General features: G+C 47.4%; 1 protein-coding gene across 2 annotated transcripts in view; it reads right to left on the bottom strand.

Moving 5' to 3' along the window:
• The window catches only part of LOC119979494 (autophagy-related protein 2 homolog B-like), a 138,194-nt gene that overhangs the window by 42,267 nt on the left and 75,710 nt on the right, over window positions 1-20,217 (bottom strand). For both annotated transcript variants that reach the window (XM_038821797.1, XM_038821806.1), the window contains exons 27-30: window positions 19,437-19,513; window positions 19,179-19,349; window positions 11,996-12,146; window positions 2,199-2,407 (exon numbers count right to left, since the gene is read on the bottom strand). In XM_038821797.1, coding sequence (XP_038677725.1) covers window positions 2,199-2,407; window positions 11,996-12,146; window positions 19,179-19,349; window positions 19,437-19,513 — 608 coding nt within the window. The remainder of the gene's footprint in view (window positions 1-2,198; window positions 2,408-11,995; window positions 12,147-19,178; window positions 19,350-19,436; window positions 19,514-20,217) is intronic.

The raw sequence follows: 20,217 nt of genomic DNA, 5'->3' as shown, positions 1-20,217 counted from the left end.
CACTTTGCTTTACCGCAAGCCCACGGATAACCTCCCAATGCTCCACTTCTCCAGCTTCCACCCTAAACACATTAAAGAAGCCATCCCCTATGGACAAGCCCTCCGTATACACAGCATCTGCTCAGACGAGGAGGAGCGTAACAGACATTTACAGATGCTGAAGGATGCCCTTGTACGAACGGGATATGGCGCTCGACTCATTGATCGACAGTCCCAACGCGCCACAGAAAAAACTGCACCGACCTCCTCAGAAGACAAATATGGGACACAACCGTCAGAGTACCCTTCGTCGTCCAGTACTTTCCCGGAACGGACAAACTAAATCTTCTTCGCAGCCTTCAACATGTCATCGATGAAGATGAACATCTTTCCAAGGTCATCCCCACACCCCCACTACTTACCTTCAAACAACCGCGCAACCTCAAACAAACCATTGTTTGCAGCAAACTACCCAGCCTTCAGAACAACAACCACGACACCACACAACCCTGCCATGGCAATCTCTGCAAGACGTGCCAGATCATCGACATGGATACCACCATTACACATGAGAACACCACCCACCAGGTAACGCGGTACATACTCGTGCGACTCAGCCACGTTGTCTACCTCATACGCTGCAGGAAAGGATGTCCCGTAGCGTGGTACATTGGCGACACCATGCAGACGCTGCGACAACGAATGAACAGACATCGTGCGACAATCACCAGGCAGGAATGTTCCCTTCCAGTTGGGGAACACTTCAGCAGTCAAGAGCATTCAGCCTCTGATCTCCGGGTACGCGTTCTCCAAGGCGGTCTTCAGGGTGTGCGAAAACGCAGAATCGCCGAGCAGAAACTTATAGCCAAGTTCCGCACACGAGTGCTGCCTCAACCGGAACCTGCTATTCATGTTGCATTACATTCATCCCCCGCCATCTGGCCTGGGCTTGCGAAATCCCACCAACTGTCCTGGCTAGAAACAGTAAGAAGTCTTACAACACCAGGTTAAAGTCCATCATGTTTGTTTCAAACACTAGATTTCGGAGCACTGCTCCTTCCTCAGGTGAATCACCTGAGGAAGGAGCGGTGCTCCGAAAGCTAGTGTTTGAAACAAACATATTGGACTTTAACCTGGTGTTGTAAGACTTCTTACTGTGCTCACCCTAGTCCAACGCCGGCATCTCCACATCCTGGCTAGAAACAATTCACACCTCTTTAACCTGGGGTTACCCCTATCTTTGGATCTGTAAAGATTTAATTACCTGTAAATGCTCGCATTCTCAGCATTGTCTGGCATCTTTGAATTTGTCTATATGTGTGTTTCTGGAACCCACCTCTTCATTCACCTGAGGAAGGAGCAGCACTCTGAAAGCTAGTGTTTGAAACAAACATGTTGGACTTTAACCTCGTGTTGTATGACTTCTTACTCTGTTAGTGAGATCATGGCTGATAATACCTTGTCCAAGTGGTCATTCTTATGCATCAGCCAAGACCCGGAGTGTGATCTCATTATTCAACTGCGGAAGGCATCAATGCAGAACCTATTTCTGTCCTACAAGCAAGTTCACCTGCAATTTACACACAGTACACTCTCAACAGAAACAGGAACCCTGTTGATTTTCCCCCTTCCTTCACCAGAGGAGCAGTTTTCAAGCATTCTCCTATGGCTGCTCAAGCTAACGTCAGTTAAGGACGAAACATTTACAATTCAATGAGCTCAGGGTGTCCCAGTGTGATACGTTTAAAGTGTAGTCACTCTTGGGTCAGTGTCGGGAATTGTGGCAGACACTTTGTACACTGCGAGGTCCCACAGTCAGTAAAGAGATAAACAATCAGATCATCTGATTTAGTAATGTTGGTTGAGGGTTAACCATTGACCAGGACATTGGGGTAAACTCTCTTCTTCGCAAGGGCAGGTAGGGCCTCAGTTTAACATCTCTGAAAGACGAGATTTCCAACAGAGAAACCCTGGGAGTGTGAGTTTGGATTCTGTGCTCTAGTCTCTGGAGTGGGACTTGAACCCACAACCTTTTGACTCAGAGGCGAGTGTGTTACTCACTGAAACATGCACAGGGATAGAATCTGGGACCTTCGCGGTTACCCGTTGCACCATGCATGCACCCACTCAGCGCACTTCACCATCTTATTCCGATATCTCATCCAAATCTTTTGTTTCCTTTCAACACTAGTCGTTCCTTTTTCCCTTTCAGCATTTACCGTCACTGCCATTTTTGGCGCCTCCAAGATACAGAAGTCCTCACTCTCAGGCTGATCGCTGGGGAAGGAGGGATAGGCTATGTGATGCTCAGGGAGAACCATGGTGGAACTTGGGCTCTGCTCCTGCGAAGAACCTCCACTCTCATCGGGGAAGAGGAAAAGGTCAGACCGGGCCGGCTCTCGTTCCTGAACAAGGTCATTGTAGATCCCTAAAGATGGATAAAAGGAGACCGATTAAATCTCTCATTCGTACCTTGTAAGATCACAGATAAAGACTAGTGAAGAGGACAGGTCATCCCCTTGTTTCAGATCATGACCCAGAATTTAAGTGGTACAAATACTCTCTTGTAAGCCAAACCTGGATACTATCTAGGATGACATGGCTGCTGTGTTATTGAATAAAGTTGTGAACAGAGCTGAAATCAGAAGGCAATTTTTCCACAGTGTGTAGAATAGTCAGTGAACAGCCCCACTCTTGAACTGTTGCCTTTCACTGAGGCAATGCAAAAAACAAGATTTGCAAATGAGCCCCTTTGGTCAGACCATTGCAGGAAGCCAGGATGAAACTGGTCTCTTCCCACTCTCCAAGCCTGAGATCACAGAACAAGGAAAATACACAACAAATCAGTCAGTGTCTGCAAGAGGAATGCATTGCCAGTCTTCATGAGAGCTTTGAGGTGGTCAGGTGGTGCAGATATAGACCAAAAGAGCCTCCTACTGCAATCAACAAATTACATGCAATGTCCTTTTCTGGTCCTGTGGATGTCAAGTTCCTTTTGTCTTTCCTGGCCCTTTCAAATCATACTCTGGTACAGCCTTGTATCTGATGTCAGACCAACTCTACCATGCTTTTTCTCCCATTTGCAGATCGGATGTTCGAACAAAGACAGAGGAAATTGGAAAACACCAGCTAGAGACTCTTCACAGAGTTTACTCGGGTCATAACAGGCTTTTGAAACAACTTGTATTCATATTGCATTATTAGAATAGTGTAAGCAAGGTGCTGCAAGGGAGTGTTATCAAACATAACTTGACACTGAGTCACGTTAGGACATATTAGGGTAGATGATAAAAGTTTTGATCAAAGAAATAGAGTTTGAGAGAGGGGTATAGAGGTTTAGGGAGGGAATTCTAGGCCTTAGGGGTTTGGTAGCTGAATACACATTTCATCAATCGAGGATACGCAAGAGGACAGAATTGAGAGAATGGAAAGAGCTCAGGGACTTGGAGGCTGGAGGAGGTTAAAGAGAAAACTGAAGAGGTCAGTGATGTATTCGGTAGGTCCGTCAAGATCAGTATCACTCTGGTACCATGATGTGTTAGGCAGGTTGGTTCGATGTGGACTGCACTCGATGCAGGGAAGTTAGAAACAGACGTCTAACACTGGAGAAAATCCAACACTGTTTTACTCAACTATAGAACTGCTAAACAAATTCAGCTGTGGGTCGACACTATACTGATCTGACTGGTGACCTTGTAGTAGCCTGACCAGACTTACTAGCTACTGCATGGTGTTTGCACTTGCTAGCTCGTGGATTCTGACTGTCTCAGTGGCTGGGTCCCGAGAGAGCAGGAAACCTGGTGCCCTCTGGCTTTATAGTGGTCGTGTCCTGTCTGGTGATTGGCTGTACTGTGTTGTATGCTTACTGGTCATCCTATGTGTCAATCATTGCCTGTCTGCATCTCATTATAGACATGAGTGCATATTATGACATCTCCCCCTTTTTTTTAAGTTACATAAATACTGAGGTATGCATATAAATATATATATATACACATATATACACCTGACTATATAAAACGATGCTTGAACAAACGTATATATATGGGAAGGTGTCAATAATGCAGATACATGGCAAACGAAGCAATATTTACAAAGGTTAAATGGATGAATTCAGTCACAAAATTTACAAAAGTTCAGTCTACAGATTCAGTCTTTGTGGTGGGCGACGAATTCTTGTTGATCGCCACAGAGGTGGATCAGAAGCCACCTGCACGTGGATAGGTGGGATCGCTGCCATCGCGGTGGTCGCGTGGGCCAGCAGATCGCTGGCCTCGTGGCAGGGTACATCCAGAGGAAGTATGATGGCCGTGCAGCACTGCGGTCAGGTGGTGGGCGTGGAACTCTTCGCAATGCCCGTCTGTTGCGCCGTAGCAGGGAACCATCAGCCATGCGGACAAGGAAAGACCTTGGCGCAACTTGTTTGACAACAGCTGTGGCTGACCAACCACACTCAGGCAACATGATCGGCTGGAGCCAGCTCCATGGCATGAGCATCATATGTGGCCTTCTGTTGGGCCCGTGACTGCTGCATTTTCTGTACGACTGTGAGGTGGGCAAGATCTGGAACATGGATGGCTGGAACTGTGGTCCTCAGAGTGCGATTCATGAGTATCTGTGCTGGAGACAACCCAGTGGACAGTGGGGTTGCCTGTATGCCAGCATTGCCAGGTTGAAGTCGGAGCCTGAGTCTGCAGCTTTGCACAGCAGCCGCTTGACAATATGGACCCCTTTCTCGGACTTCTCGTTTGATTACGGGTAGTGAGGACTGGAGGTAACGTGACGGACGTTGTATAGCCGTGCAAAATCAGACCATTCCTGGCTGTAAAAACATGGACTGTTTTTTTTTTTTTTTTTATAAATTTAGAGTACCCAATTATTTTTTCCAATTAAGGGGCAATTTAGAGTGGCCAATCCACCTAGCTTGCACATTTTTGGGTTGTGGGGGCGAAACCCACGCAGACACGGGGAGAATGTGCAAACTCCACACGGACAGTGACCCAGAGCCGGGATCGAACCTGGGACCTCAGCGTCGTGAGGCTGCTATGCTAACCACTAGGCCACCGTGCTGCCCTAAAACATGGACTGTTGTCGCTCATTAGTGTGAGCGGTATCCCGTGCCTGGCGAACGTTTCTTTGCAGGCTTTGATGACTGCCTTCGATGTGAGGTTGGACAGTTTCACCACTTCTGGGTAACTGGAGAAGTAGTTGACTAGGAGTACGTAGTCACGCCCCTTGGCATGGAAAAGGTCTACACCTACTTTGGACCACGGAGAGCTCACGATCTCATGCTGTTGCAGTGTTTCCTTGGGTTGAGCCGGTTGAAACTTCTGACAGGTGGGGCAGCTGAGGACCGTGTTTGCAATCTCCTTGTTAATGCCCGGCCAATAAATCGCCTTCCGAGCTCTGCGTCGGCATTTCTCGACACCAAGGTGACCCTCATGGAGTTGACCCAGCACCATAGCCTGCATGCTCTGAGGAATAACGATCCTGTCGAGTTTCAGAAGGATTCCCTCCACAACCGTTAGCTCGTCTTTCACGTTAAAAAATTGGGGACATTGTCCCTTCTGCCAGCCACGGGTAAGGTGCTGCATCACACGCTGCAGTAGAGGATCCTTGGCCGTTTCCTCACGAATTTGGACCACCCGTTCATCAGAGGCTGGGAGGTTGGTGGCACACAATTGCACTTGCGCTTCTATGTGGCAGATGAAGTCACCGTGTTCACACGGTGTGGTGATGGACAGGGATAGGGCATCTGCAATGATCAGCTCTTTGCCTGGCGTGTAGACAAATTCAAAGTCATAGCGGCGGAGTCGAAGAAGAATTCACTGTAACCGAGGTGTCATGTCACTTAAATCTTTCTGGATTATGTGGACTAGAGGCCTGTGGTCCGTTTCCACCGTGAATTTCGGCAGGCCGTAAACACAGTCATGAAACTTGACTATTCCTGTCGGGAGACCCAGACACTCCTTTTCGATCTGGGCATACCATTGCTCAGTGGGCGTCATGGCCCTGGAGGCATATGCCACTGGAGCCCAGAACGAGGAGTCATCTCGCTGGAGGAGCACGCCCCAATGCCGTCCTGGCTTGCATCAGTTGATATCTTGGTTTCCTTGGTCGGGTCAAAGAACGCTAGAACTGGGGCTGTGGTGAGCTTTGCCTTCAGCTCACGCCATTCCGCTTCATGTGGGGGCAGCCACTGGAATTCTGTGGACTTCTCGACGAGATGGCGGAGGGCCGTGGTGTGGGATGCCATATTGCGAATGAATTTCCCGAGAAAGTTGACCATCCCGAGGAAGCGGAGGACCGCCTTCTTGTCCTCCGGGGTCTTCATGGCGTTGATCGCCAAGACCTTGTCGGCATCTGGCCGCACACCCTGCTGCGAGATGTGGTCACCTAGAAACTTAATATCCAATTGACCAAATGAGCACTTGGCCCTGTTGAGCTGGAGACCACGTTCATGAATTCGCTGGAAGACCTGCTTGAGGCGAGCGATGTGTTCCTGGGGCGTTGTGGACCAGATAATCACGTCGCCCACGTATACTCGCAACCCCTCCATGCCCTCCATCATCTGCTCCATGATTTTTTTTTTTTTTTTTTAATTTAGATTACCCAATTATTTTTTCCAATTAAGGGGCAATTTAGCGTGGCCAATCCACCTACTCTGCACATTTTTGGGTTGTGGGGGCGAAACCCACGCAGACACGGGGAGAATGTGCAAACTCCACACGGACAGTGACCCAGAGCCGGGATCGAACCTGGGACCTCAGCGCCGTGAGGCAGTTGTGCTAACCACTAGGCCACCGTGCTGCCCCATCTGCTCCATGATGCGGTGAAACACTTCGGAGGCAGATATGATGCCGAAAGGCATGCGGTTGTAGCAGTAGCGACCGAACGGGGTGTTGAACGTGCACAGCTTGCGACTGGACACGTCCAGCTGTATTTGCCAAAAGCCCCGGGAGGCGTCCAGCTTAGTGAAGAATTTGGCATGAGCCATCTCACTGGTCAACTCTTCACGTTTCGGGATCGGGTAATGCTCCCGCATGATGTTGCGGTTTAGATCCTTAGGATCAATGCAAATGCGGAGCTCCCCTGATGGCTTCTTTACGCAGACCATGGAGCTGACCCAGTCTGTTGACTCTGTGACCTTCGAGATGATGCCCTGGTCTTGGAGGTCCTGTAGTTGCTTTTTCTGACGATCCTTGAGGGGCGCCGGCACCTGGCGTGGTGCATGAATTACAGGGGTGGCGTTCGGCTTGAGCAGGATTTTATATCTGTACGGGAGCGTGCACATTCCATCGAATACGCTGTGGTACTGCGTGATAATGTCGTCTATGTCGCCTTGCAAATTTCCATCGGGCGAGGCCGTGGCCGGTGACGATGACATGGTGTGGACTCGCTGAACCAGGTTCAGGAGCTTGCAGGCTCGAGCACTGAGCAGGGACGCCCTGTCAGGCCTGACGATTTCAAACCGTAATGTTGCCTTGATTGCCTTGTTGGATATCCCTAGTTGACACAAGCCACTGGCAGCTATGGCATTGCCATTGTAGTCAAGGAGCTGGCAGGCCGGTGGAAGAATGCTTGGTCAGGCCTGGATGGTGTTTAACCAGGTCAGTCAAGGCAACCTTGAAGAGGAGTTTATAGAACGTATCCGCGATAGTTTCCTAGAACAGTATGTAATGGAACCTACGAGGGAACAAGCGGTCCTAGATCTTGTCCTGTGTAATGAGACAGGATTGATTAATGATCTCATAGTTAGGGATCCTCTCGGAAGGAGCGATCACAATATGGTGGAATTTAAAATACAGATGGAAATGAAATGAAATGAAAATCGCTTATTGTCACGAGTAGGCTTCAATGAAGTTACTGTGAAAAGCCCCTAGTCGCCACATTCCGGCGCCTGTCCGGGGTGGCTGGTACGGGAATCGAACCGTGCTGCTGGATGGAGGGTGAGAAAGTAAAATCAAATACGAGTGTTGTGTGTTTAAACAAAGGAGATTACAATGGGATGAGAGAAGAACTAGCTAAGGTAGACTGGGAGCAAAGGCTATATGGTGGTATAGTTGAGGAACAGTGGAGAACCTTCCAAGCGATTTTTCACAGTGCTCAGCAAAGGTTTATACCAACAAAAAGGAAGGACGGCAGAAAGAGGGAAAATCGACCGTGGATATCCAAGGAAATAAGGGAGAGTATCAAATTGAAGGAAAAAGCATATCAAGTGGCAAAGATTGGTGGGAGACTAGAGGACTGGGAAATCTTTAGGGGGCAACAGAAAGCTACTAAAAAAGCTATAAAGAAGAGTAAGATAGAGTATGAGAGTAAACTTTCTCAGAATATAAAAACAGACAGTAAAAGTTTTTACAAATATATAAAACAAAAAGAGTGGCTACGGTAAATATTGGTCCTTTGTTTAGAGGATGAGAAGGGAGTTTTAATAATGGGAGATGAGGAAATGGCTGAGGAACTGAACAGGTTTTTTGGGTCGGTCTTCACAGTGGAAGACACAAATAACATGTCAGCGACTGATATAAATGAGGCTATGACAGGTGAGGACCTTGAGAGAATTGTTATCACTAAGGAGGTAGTGATGGGCAAGCTAATGGGGCTAAAGGTAGACAAGTCTCCTGGCCCTGATGGAATGCATCCCAGAGTGCTAAAAGAGATGGCTAGGGAAATTGCAATGCACAAATGATAATTTATCAAAATTCACTAGACTCTGGGGTGGTCTCCGGTGGATTGGAAATTAGCAAATGTGACGCCACTGTTTAAAAAAGGAGGTAGGCAGAAAGCAGGAAATTATAGGCCAGTGAGCTTAACTTCGGTAGTAGGGAAGATGCTGGAATCTATCATCAAGGAAGAAATTGCGAGGCATCTGGATAGAAATTGTCCCATTGGGCAGACGCAGCATGGGTTCGTAAAAGGCAGGTCATGCTTAACTAATTTAGTGGAATTTTTTGAGGACATTACCAGTGCAGTAGATAACGGGGAGCCGATGGATGTGGTATATCTGGATTTCCAGAAAGCCTTTGACAAGGTGCCACACAAAAGGTTGCTGCATAAGATAAAGATGCATGGCATTAAGGGTAAAGTAGTAGCATGGATAGAGGATTGGTTAATTAATAGAAAGCAAAGAGTGGGGATTAATGGGTGTTTCTCTGGTTGGCAATCAGTAGCTAGTGGTGTCCCTGAGGGATCCGTGTTGGGCCCACAATTGTTCACAATTTACATAGATAATTTGGAGTTGGGGACCAAGGGCAATGTGTCCAAGTTTGCAGATGACACTAAGATGAGTGGTAAAGCGAAAAGTGCAGAGGATACTGGAAGTCTGCAGAGGGATTTGGATAGGTTAAGTGAATGGGCTAGGGTCTGGCAGATGGAATACAATGTTGACAAATGCAAGGTTATCCATTTTGGTAGGAATAACAGCAAACGGGATTATTATTTAAACGATAAAATATTAAAGCATGCCCCTGTGCAGAGACACCTGGGTGTGCTGGTGCATGAGTCACAGAAAGTTGGTTTACAGGTGCAACAGGTGATTAAGAAGGCAAATGGAATTTTGTCCTTCATTGCTAGAGGGATGGAGTTTAAGACTAGGGAGGTTATGTTGCAATTGTATAAGGTGTTAGTGAGGCCACACCTGGAGTATTGTGTTCAGTTTTGGTCTCCTTCCTTGAGAAAGGACATACTGGCACTGGAGGGTGTGCAGAGGAGATTCACTAGGTTAATCCCAGAGCTGAAGGGGTTGGATTATGAGGAGAGGTTGAGTAGACTGGGACTGTACTCGTTGAATTTAGAAGGATGAGGGGGGATCTTATAGAAACATTTAAAATTATGAAGGGAATAGATAGGATAGATGCGGGCAGGTTGTTTCCACTGGCGGGTGAAAGCAGAACTAGGGGACATAGCCTCAAAATAAGGGGAAGTAGATTTAGGACTGAGTTTAGGAGGAACTTCTTCACCCAAAGGGTTGTGAATCTATGCAATTCCTTGCATAGTGAAGCAGTTGAGGCTCCTTCATTAAATGTTTTTAAGGTAAAGATAGATAGTTTTTTGAAGAATAAAGGGATCAAGGGTTATGGTGTTCGGGCCGGAAAGTGGAGCTGAATCCACAAAAGATCAGCCATGACCTCATTGAATGGCGGAGCAGGCTCGAGGGGCCAGATGGCCTACTCCTGCTCCTAGTTCTTATGTTCTTATGCGTCGAGGTCGGATTGTGAGATGAGGTTCGCAGAGGCGCCGGTGTCTAGTTTAAATCGGATGCGAGCCTTGTTAACTGTGAGGACAGCACACCACTCATCGTCTGGATCCACACTGAGGATCGAGAGGCGTTGCGCAGGTGGACGCCAGCTCTTGTGTGGTTATGATGCCCACCCGATATGGAGACTTTAGGCAGTCAGCATCAGGGTCCGTTGGGCTGTCGGGATCGGAATCTGGCATGCCTTGCTGTATCGAGCGGACACTTCTGCGCCGCGGCTGGAATCGCTGGCTGCTGAGCGGTGGAGCAGATCTTGTAGTGGCCAAGCTTGCCACACTGGAGACATCAGCGTCCTTTTGCCGGACATTGTCGTTTTAAGTGGGCGGAGCCACAATCCGGACACGTCATGACGCTGACGTCAGCGCGTTCCGTGCGCCATCGCGCATGCGTAGGGATCCGGGAAAAGAGCACGAAACGGCCCCTCTCCTCGATGCTCAGGCCCTGCACCTGTGCGATGGCCTGCACCCTTTCCGCCTCGTGGGAGGCCAGCTTTGCAGTTTCTGCCGCCCTGATGTGGGAGTAACGATTCTTAGCATGCTCATGGACAACGCATTTTATCAATAGTGACAGAGAGGGTCAACTGTTTGATTTTAAGGAGCTGCTGTCGCAGGGAGTCGGAGTGGACACCGAAAACGATCTGATCCCGGATCATGGAATCAGCCGTTGAGTCATAGTTACATGACTGCGCTAGGATGCGGAAATGGGTCAAGGAGTGAAAAGGTTCATCCTTACCCTGAAGCCTCTGCTGGAAGTTGTACCGTTCAAAGCTCTCATTCACCTCAATGTCGCAGTGGCTGCCGAACGTCAGCATTTTGACAAACAGAATTTTGGTTTGTCTTCGCCGTTGGCAAACATAAGGGAGTTGTAGATATGGATGGCGTGATCCCCCGCAGTGGAGAGAAATAGTGCGATCTTCCTTGCATCCGATGCTGCCCCGAGGTCGGAGGCCTTGATGTACAAGAGGAACTTTTGCTTGAAGATTTTCCAGTTGGCGCCGAGGTTGCCGGAGATGCGGAGCTGCGGAGGAGGCTGGATGTTTGCCATTTCGCTGGATGGCTGCTTGCTGGTCAATGCTGATTCACTCGACGTAGGTCCGTCAAGATCAGTATCACTTTGGTACCATGATGTGTTAGGCAGGTTGGTTCAATATGGACTGCACTCGATGCAGGGAAGTTAGAAACAGACCTCTAACACTGGAGAAGATCCAACACTGTTTTATTCAACTATAGAACTGCTATACATATTCAGCTGTGGGTCGACACTATACTGATCTGACTGGTGACCTTGTAGTAGCCTGACCAGACTTACTAGCTACTGCATGGTGTTTGCACTTGCTAGCTCGTGGGCTCTGACTGTCTCAGTGGCTGGGTCCCGAGAGAGCAGGAAACCTGGTGCCCTCTGGCTTTATAGTGGTCGTGTCCTGTCTGGTGATTGGCTGTACTGTGTTGTATGCTAACTGGTCATCCTATGTGTCAATCACTGCCTGTCTGCATCTCATTATATACACGAGTGGATATTCTGAGTCGGTTTAAGGACGCATCCATTTTCAGGCTACTAAATCTAGTATCTCTTCCTTAGTGAAATGAGTTGACCTTTCTCAAACTCAGCCTCCGTGCTGTGCTTTCCTTGCTGTTTATTGTATTGGACTCACCTCCCCTGTGAAGAGTCATTCTATTCTCTCATGCTCCACCGATCTTTTTAATGTTTCTGATTTCACAGTGATCACAGTTCCTTGACTGCTGTGCTTTCCCCACTCACCGTTTGATTGCTGCGAGGCTGGAGGGGCAGGAGGTGAAGACGGAATGATGTCCATCTCTTCCATGGCGTCGATCATCAGGTCTCGGAGAAGCTTCTGCTCAGCTTCAGCAAGACCAGAGGTTCTGCAAGCAGCGCTGTCACCAGACCCAGCCTGAAAGGGGACACACTTACAATCAATCCTTCACAGTAGCTCATAGAATAAGTACAGAAGTTATACTTCAGTTATACATCTGGAGTACTGTGTAGAGTATTGGTCACATTATTTAAGGATGTAAATGCTTTAGAATCTGTTCAGAGGTTTTGCCAGACTAATACCTGGAATGGGCGGGTTGTTTTATGAGGAAAGGTTGGACAGGCTTGTCTTGTACCTGCTGGAGTTGAGAAGAGTAAGAGGCAACCAGATTATTACATACAAGATCCTGAGGAGTATTGACAGGGTGGATGTGGAGAGGATGTTCCCTCTTGTGGGAGAATCTAGAACTAGGAGTCACTGTTTAAAAATAAAAGGTCACCCATTTAAAACAGAAATGAGGCTAAATGTTTTCTCTCAGGGGGTGGTGGGTCTCTGAAATGAAAATCAATTGAAAATCACTTGTCACAAGTAGGCTTCAAATGAAGTTACTGTGAGCCCCTAGTCGCCACATTCCGCCAACTGTTCGGGGAGGCTGGTACGGGAATTGAACCGTGCTGCTGGCCTGCCTTGGTCTGCTTTCAAAGCCAGCTCTTTAGCCCTGTGCTAAACCAGCCCCTCTCTTCTGCAAAGGTTCTGGTAGCAGAATCTGTGAATATTTTTAATGTAGGGCGAGGCAGATTCTTGATAAGCAAGGTGCTAATAGGCTATCAGGGTGGGAGAAATGTAGATTTCAGGTTACCATCAGATCAACCATGATCTTATTAAATGGCAGAGCAGGCTCAATGGTCTATTTCTGCTCAGATGTTCCTGTCAGAGCAACAAGCTTTCAATATTCAATGAAGGTGACCTGACATGGGGTATTTGTGGTTTGGGGAGGGACAGGTCCAAGGGATGACGGCAGCTTCAGAAAACAGGATACTTTGGACCAGTGGTTTTCAAAGCTCAGAACCCACTGGGGTTTGCTCACCACATGTCTGGGTCTGTGAGACACTTATTGGTGGAGATTGATCACTGTGATTAGTCAATAACTCAATCATGTGATTACCACATTGGTGGAAGGTGAATGAGGTGGACCCTGGATGTTTTCCCGTCAGCAATTTCGGTTCCCAAGTGCTGTGAGCAGAGTAAGAGATAGCAGGACACATTGTTTAGAGAGTTAGAGATAGCAGGACACATTGTTTAGAGAGTAAGAGATAGCAGGACACATTGTTTAGAGAGTTTAGAGAGTAAGAGATAGCAGGACACATTGTTTAGAGAGTTTAGAGAGTAAGAGATAGCAGGACACATTGTTTAGAGAGTTTAGAGAGTAAGAGATAGCAGGACACATTGTTTAGAGAGTTTAGAGAGTAAGAGATAGCAGGACACATTGTTTAGAGAGTTTAGAGAGTAAGAGATAGCAGGACACATTGTTTTGAGAGTTAGAGTTTAGAGTGTTTAGAGAGTACGAGATAGCAGGACACATTGTTTAGAGAGTTTAGAGAGTAAGAGATAGCAGGGCACATTGTTTAGAGAGTTTAGAGAGTAAGAGATAGCAGGACACATTGTTTAGAGAGTTTAGAGAGTAAGAGATAGCAGGACACATTGTTTAGAGAGTTTAGAGAGTAAGAGATAGCAGGACACATTGTTTAGAGAGTTTAGAGAGTTAGAGATAGCAGGACACATTGTTTTGAGAGTTAGAGTTTAGAGTGTTTAGAGAGTACGAGATAGCAGGACACATTGTTTAGAGAGTTTATTTGATTTGATTTACTACTGTCACATGTATGAGTATACAGTGAAAAGTATTGTTTCTTGCATGCTGTACAGACAATGCATACCGTACATAAGGAAGGAAGGAGAGACTGCAGAATATAATGTTACAGTTATAGCAAGGTGTAGAGAAAAGATCAACTTAATACGAGGTAGGTCCATTCAAAAGTCTGATGGCAGTAGAGAAGAACTGTTCTTGAGTCGGTTGGTACGTGACCTCAAACTTTGGTATTGTTTTCCTGACGGAAGGAGGTGGAAGAGAGTATGTCCGGGGTGCGTGGGGTCCTTAATTATACTGGCTGCCTTTCTGAGGCAGCGGGAATTATAGATAGAGTCAATAGATGGGAGGCTGGTTTGCGTGATGGACTGGGCATTCACGACCTTTTGTAATTTCCTGCGGTCTTGGGCAGAGCAGGCTCCAAAGCAAGCTGTGATACAACCAGAAAGAATGCTTTCTAAGGTGCATCTGTAGAAGTTGGTGAGGGTCGTAGCTGACATGCCAAATTTCCTCAGGCTTTTGAGAAAGTAGAGTCATTGGTGGGCTTTCTTAACTATAGTGTCCGCATGGGGGGACCAGGACAGGCTGTTGGTGATCTGCACACCTAAAAACTTGAAGCTCTCGACCCTTTCTACTTCGTTCCCATTGATGTAGACAGGGGCATGTTCTCCACTACGCTTCCTAAATTCAATGATAATCTACTTTGTTTTTTGACATTGAGGGAGAGATTATTGTCGTCGCACCAGTTCACCAGATTCTCTATCTCATTCCTGTACTTTGTCTCGTCATTGTTTGAAATCCGACCCACTATGGTGGTGTCATCAGCAAATTTGAAAATCAAGTTGGAGGGGAATTTGGCCACACAGTCATAGGGGTATAAGGAGTATAGTAGGGGGCTGAGGACACAGCCTTGTGGGGCACCGGTGTTGAGGATAATCGTGGAGGAGGTGTTGTTGCATATCTTTACTGATTGTGGTCTGTGGGTTAGAAAGTTCAGGATCCAGTCGCAGAGGGAGGAGCCGAGGCCAAGGCCACGGAGTTTGGAGATGAGTTTTGCAGGAATGATGGTGTTGAAGGCTGAGCTGTAGTCGATAAATAGAAGTCTGACATAGGTGTCTTTGTTATCTAGGTGTTCCAGGGTTGAGTGCAGGGCCATGGAGATGGTGTCTGCTGTGGATCTGTTGCAGCGGTAGGCGAACTGTAGTGGATCAAGGCAATCCGGGAGGCTGGAGTTGATTCGTGCCTTGACTAACCTTTCGAAGCACTTCATGATGATGGATGTCAGAGCTACTGGACGATACTTATTAAGGCACGCTGCTTAGCTTTTTGGTACAGGGATGACGGTCGTCTTCTTGCAGCAGATAGGGACCTCAGATTGTTGTAAAGAGAGGTTGAAGATGTCTGCGAATACCCCCGCCAGCTGATCCGCGCAAGACCTGAGTGCTCGTCTGGGTACCTCATCCGGGCCAGTTGCTTTCCGTGGGTTGACCTTCGAGAAGGCTGCTCTGACGTCTGCAGTAGTGATCTCAGATACAAGTTCATCCGCGGCTTCTGGGGTGGAGGGCTCGCTCTCGCTGACCTCTTGCTCAAAGTGGGCATGGAATGCGTTGAGCTCATCAGGGAGGGGTGCGTTGCAGCCAATGATTTTACATGCCTTCATCTTGTAGCCTGTTATGTCTTGCAGACTTTGCCACAGACAGCGGGGCTCCGTGTGGCTAGCCTGGGACTCGAGCTTGGTCTGGTGCTGTCTTTTGGCATCTTTGCTGGATTTCTTCAGGTAATATCTGGCTTTCTTGTAGAGGTCAGGGTCACCTGACTTGAACGCCTCAGACTTAAGACTTCAGCAAGCAGTGGATTCTCCTGCTTCAGTTTTTGCTTATAAGCCGGGAACAGGAGCACAGCCTTGTGGTCAGATTTGCCAAAGTGCGATAGAGTGGTAGGCATGTTTCATATATGTGTGTAGCAGTGGTCCAGGATACTTGGGCCTCTGGTGGAACAGGTGACGTGTTGGTGGTAACTTGGTAGTACGCTCTTGAGCTTGGCCTGATTGAAGTCCCCGGCTACAATGAACAAGGCCTCGGGATGTTTCATTTCAAGGCTATTTGTGGTGGTGAATATTTCGTCCAGTGCGATTTTCACATTTGCATTGGGTAGAATATAAACTGCCGTCAGGATAACGGAGCTGAACTCCTGCGGAAGGTAGAAGGGGCGGCATTTTAACATCAAGTATTCCAGGTCCGGAGAGCAGAAACTCGCCAGTGTTGCTACATCTAGGCACCAGGAGATGTTGATTAGGAGGCAGACCCCACCTCCCCTTGCCTTGCCTGAGGCCGCCGTACGGTCCATTCGGTGAATTGAGAAGCCCTCTGGTTGTAGGGCACAGTCCGGTGAAGCAGGAGTGAGCCATGTCTCCGTGAAGCAGAGCACACAGCAGTCCCTTCGTTCTCTTTGAAAAGTCTGAGTCTGGCTTTAAGTTTGTCTAGCTTGTTTTCTAGAGATTGGACATTACCTAGGAGTAAGCTAGGCAGAGGGGCTTTGGGGCCGCGTTGTTTCACTCTCACCTGCAGGCCTGCACGTTTTCCACGCTTCCTGGAGTGACGGCTTCTTTCCGAGCCTGGGAGACGGTAAGAATATGCAGTGTTAAGGGAATAGTTGTGTCCAATGAGGTTATTCACTCTGGTCGGTGTGTGGATGGAGGATTTGTTGCCTTGCTTGCGGTTCCTGAGTCGGTAGGTGGGTCTTCGCGGGTTTAGAGTTAGAGGTAGCAGGACACATTGTTTAGAGAGTTAGAGTTTAGAGAGTAAGAGGTAGCAGGAGTTTCGAGAGTTTAGAGAGTTAGAGTTTAGAGAGTTTAGAGAGTAAGAGATAGCAGGACACATTGTTTAGAGAGTAAGAGATAGCAGGACACATTGTTTAGAGAGTTTAGAGAGTAAGAGATAGCAGGATACATTGTTCAGAGAGTTTAGAGAGTAAGAGATACCAGACACATTGTTTAGACAGTTTAGAGTAAGAGATACCAGACACATTGTTTAGACAGTTTAGAGAGTAAGAGATAGCAGGAGTTTAGAGCGTTAGAGTTTAGAGAGTAAGAGATAGCAGAATACATTGTTTAGAGCATTAAGAGAGTAAGAGATAGCAGGACACATTGTTTAGAGAGTAAGAGTTTAGAGAGTAAGAGATAGCAGGAGTTTAGAGAGTTTAGAGAGTAAGAGATAGCAGGACACATTGTTTAGAGAGTAAGAGTTTAGAGAGTAAGAGATAGCAGGAGTTTAGAAAGTTAGAGTTTAGAGGGTAAGAGATAGCAGGAGTTTAGAGTTTAGAGAGTAAGAGATAGCAGGAGTTTAGAAAGTTAGAGTTTAGAGGGTAAGAGATAGCAGGAGTTTAGAGTTTAGAGAGTAAGAGATAGCAGGACACATTGTTTAGAGAGTTTAGAGAGTTAGAGATAGCAGGACACATTGTTTAGAGAGTTAGAGATAGCAGGACACATTGTTTAGAGAGTTTAGAGAGTAAGAGATAGCAGGACACATTGTTTAGAGAGTAAGAGATAGCAGGACACATTGTTTAGAGAGTTTAGAGAGTAAGAGATAGCAGGACACATTGTTTAGAGAGTTAGAGATAGCAGGACACATTGTTTAGCTGCCAGCTCATATCTCCAGAAACCATTTTCTTTGATTTGCATTCCTCCTCTAGTTGGTGAGAGCTACCCAATGACATGATGTTTCCTAGACATACAGACCAACAAATTATTACACTCTTTCTCCAGTCCTGTACATTCCTATATTGGGATTCAAATCCATTAGCACACAGCCCCTCGTCCATCCCCAATACAGTGGTTTATCATAAAGGGTGTTTATTACTAGTCAGTCTTACCCAACTGTCCTGGGCTATATGGGACCTTCTCCCTGGAACTGTATGTCAGAAATGAAGTATATTACGTATTATCACTTGTTTATTGGGTACTTTCTTGTTGGTCACACTAGGAGTGAAAGTCTGGGCTTTTGTTCAAGTTGGTGATAATACAGCCCTTTCTTTGGCATTGATATGTCTGCAGTTTGTAGCTGTGGAACTAGTTGGTGTTACGGAGTGACCTCAGCAGCACGGTGGCACAGCGGTTAGCACATCTGCCTCACAGCTCAAGGGTCCCAGGTTCGATTCCGGCCTCGGGCGCCTGTGCGGAGTCTGCACACTCTCCCTGTGTCTGCGTGGGTTTCCTCCGGGTGCTCCGGTTTCCTCCCACAGTCCAAAGATGTACAGGTTAGGTGGATTCACCATGATCAATTGCCCCTTAGGGTCCAAACCCCTTAGTGGGGTTACTGTGCTATGAGGATAGGGTGGAGGCATGGGCTTAAGTAGGACGCTCTTTCCAAGGGCCGGTGCAGATCCGATAGGCCAAATGGCCTCCTTTTGCACTGTGGATTCTATGATTCTATGACCTGATAGAGTTCCTTAAAAGCTCTCCTTAAAATCCACCTTATGATGGATATTTGACAGGGTAGACAGAAAGATGTTTCCATTTTTGCAGGAATTCCAAAATTATCCGCCATAAATATAAGATAGTCGCTAACAAGACCAATTTAAGAATAATTTCTTACCGCAACCACACTACATTACTACAAGTAGTTGAGCTAAATAGTGTAGTTGTATTTAAGTAGAAGCTAGATAAACACGAGGAGGAAACCATTGGAAGGATAATGTGATTGAATTGAAAGAAGCTGACATAGGGAGGCTGGTGTGGACATAAACACGAGCACAGACCAGTTGGAGAGAATGGCCTGGTTATGTGAGGTACAAGGTGGTTCAATATGTTAGTGCGTGTGAATTGGCACAACCCTGTCCAGCAGCAGCCCTAATGAAAGATGAAGGCCCTGCAGTCAGTTACGGAGTTTCAGGAGAAAAGAGAAAATAGAGAGCACGCAGGCAGAGTTGGCAATGCCCAAATCCCCTGAATGAATAAAGATTTAAAGAAACTAACACCTACTTATTCATGGGCTTCTTTTGCAGCAACAATAGGACTTCTGGGAGCAGCCCATCAGGCCATCCCCACCAACAAAAATAATGCAAGCATTTGAAGGGGCCTTGCAGCTATCAGAAATCAAACTAAGCTTACGTTGGGCACTGCTGCCTCGGAGCTCGAGACCCCAGAATTCCACCCCAGAGTTTTGGAAGCCCTGCCCCAGCTCTCCATCAGGTCATTGCTCAGAAACAGCTCATTCCACAGCAACAACCTGCAGACATAGCAATGCCCATGAAGTGCTTCCAGATTGAAGAATTAAAAACACAAATATTGCTAACATATTTTAGGTTACCTGACTCCTCTGCGCTGCTGCTCCAGGAGCAGCCTGGAATTTGCAGGGTGGATGGAGGTCTCCATAACTTGCCACATACTGTATGAGGTTCATGAGGGCAGCACAAGAGTCGGAACAAGTCCGGATATGGATGACATCACTAGAGCAACGAAGCTCAAACCGGGGCTGAAACTGGACAGAAACTTAAAGTTCAATGAAAACCCAATTTGTACGAACAATCTGACACAGTGAGATTGACATGGATAAAGACTCACTCACCCACTCTCCCTGCACAGTCGGTTTTGATGCAGTAATTCGAAATTCCAGCAACCCCATGTCCAGGACTCGCACATAATCTGGAATAAACAATTTCACACCAAGTGAATCCAGTCAGTAGATTTTTCCTCTTATACTTACTCATTGACACTGCCTTCACAATCAACAAAAATCTGTCAAATCAACAAAAAAATCTGAATAAATCTGACTTCCTGAGGTAGGAGAATTCCTCCTCTCCTGAAGGTGCTGACTCTCACTGGGGTACAGGGTCCCCCTCCTCTCCTGAAGGTGCTGACTCTCACTGGGGTACAGGGTCCCCCTCCTGAAGGTGCTGACTCTCACTGGGGTACAGGGTCCCCCTCCTGAAGGTGCTGACTCTCACTGGGGTACAGGGTCCCCCATCTCTCCTGAAGGTGCTGACTCTCACTGGGGTACAGGGTCCCCCTCCTCTGCTGAAGGTGCTGACTCTCACTGGGGTACAGGGTCCCCCTCCTGAAGGTGCTGACTCTCACTGGGGTACAGGGTCCCCCATCTCTCCTGAAGGTGCTGACCCTCACTGGGGTACAGACTCCCCCTCCTCTCCTGAAGGTGCTGACTCTCACTGGGGTACAGGGTCCCCTCCTCTCCTGAAGGTGCTGACTCTCACTGGGGTACAGGGTCCCTCTCCTGAAGGTGCTGACTCACATTGGGGTATAGGGTGACCCCCCTCTCCTGAAGGTGCTGACTCTCACTGGGCTACAGGGTCCCCCTCCTCTCCTGAAGGTGCTGACTCTCACTGGGGTAC

Source organism: Scyliorhinus canicula, chromosome 2 (genome assembly GCF_902713615.1).
Source record: "Scyliorhinus canicula chromosome 2, sScyCan1.1, whole genome shotgun sequence".
NCBI classification, from domain to species: Eukaryota; Metazoa; Chordata; class Chondrichthyes; order Carcharhiniformes; family Scyliorhinidae; genus Scyliorhinus; species Scyliorhinus canicula.
The sequence above is the reverse complement of the archived record's forward strand: the minus strand, read 5'-3'. Positions and strand labels throughout refer to the sequence as shown.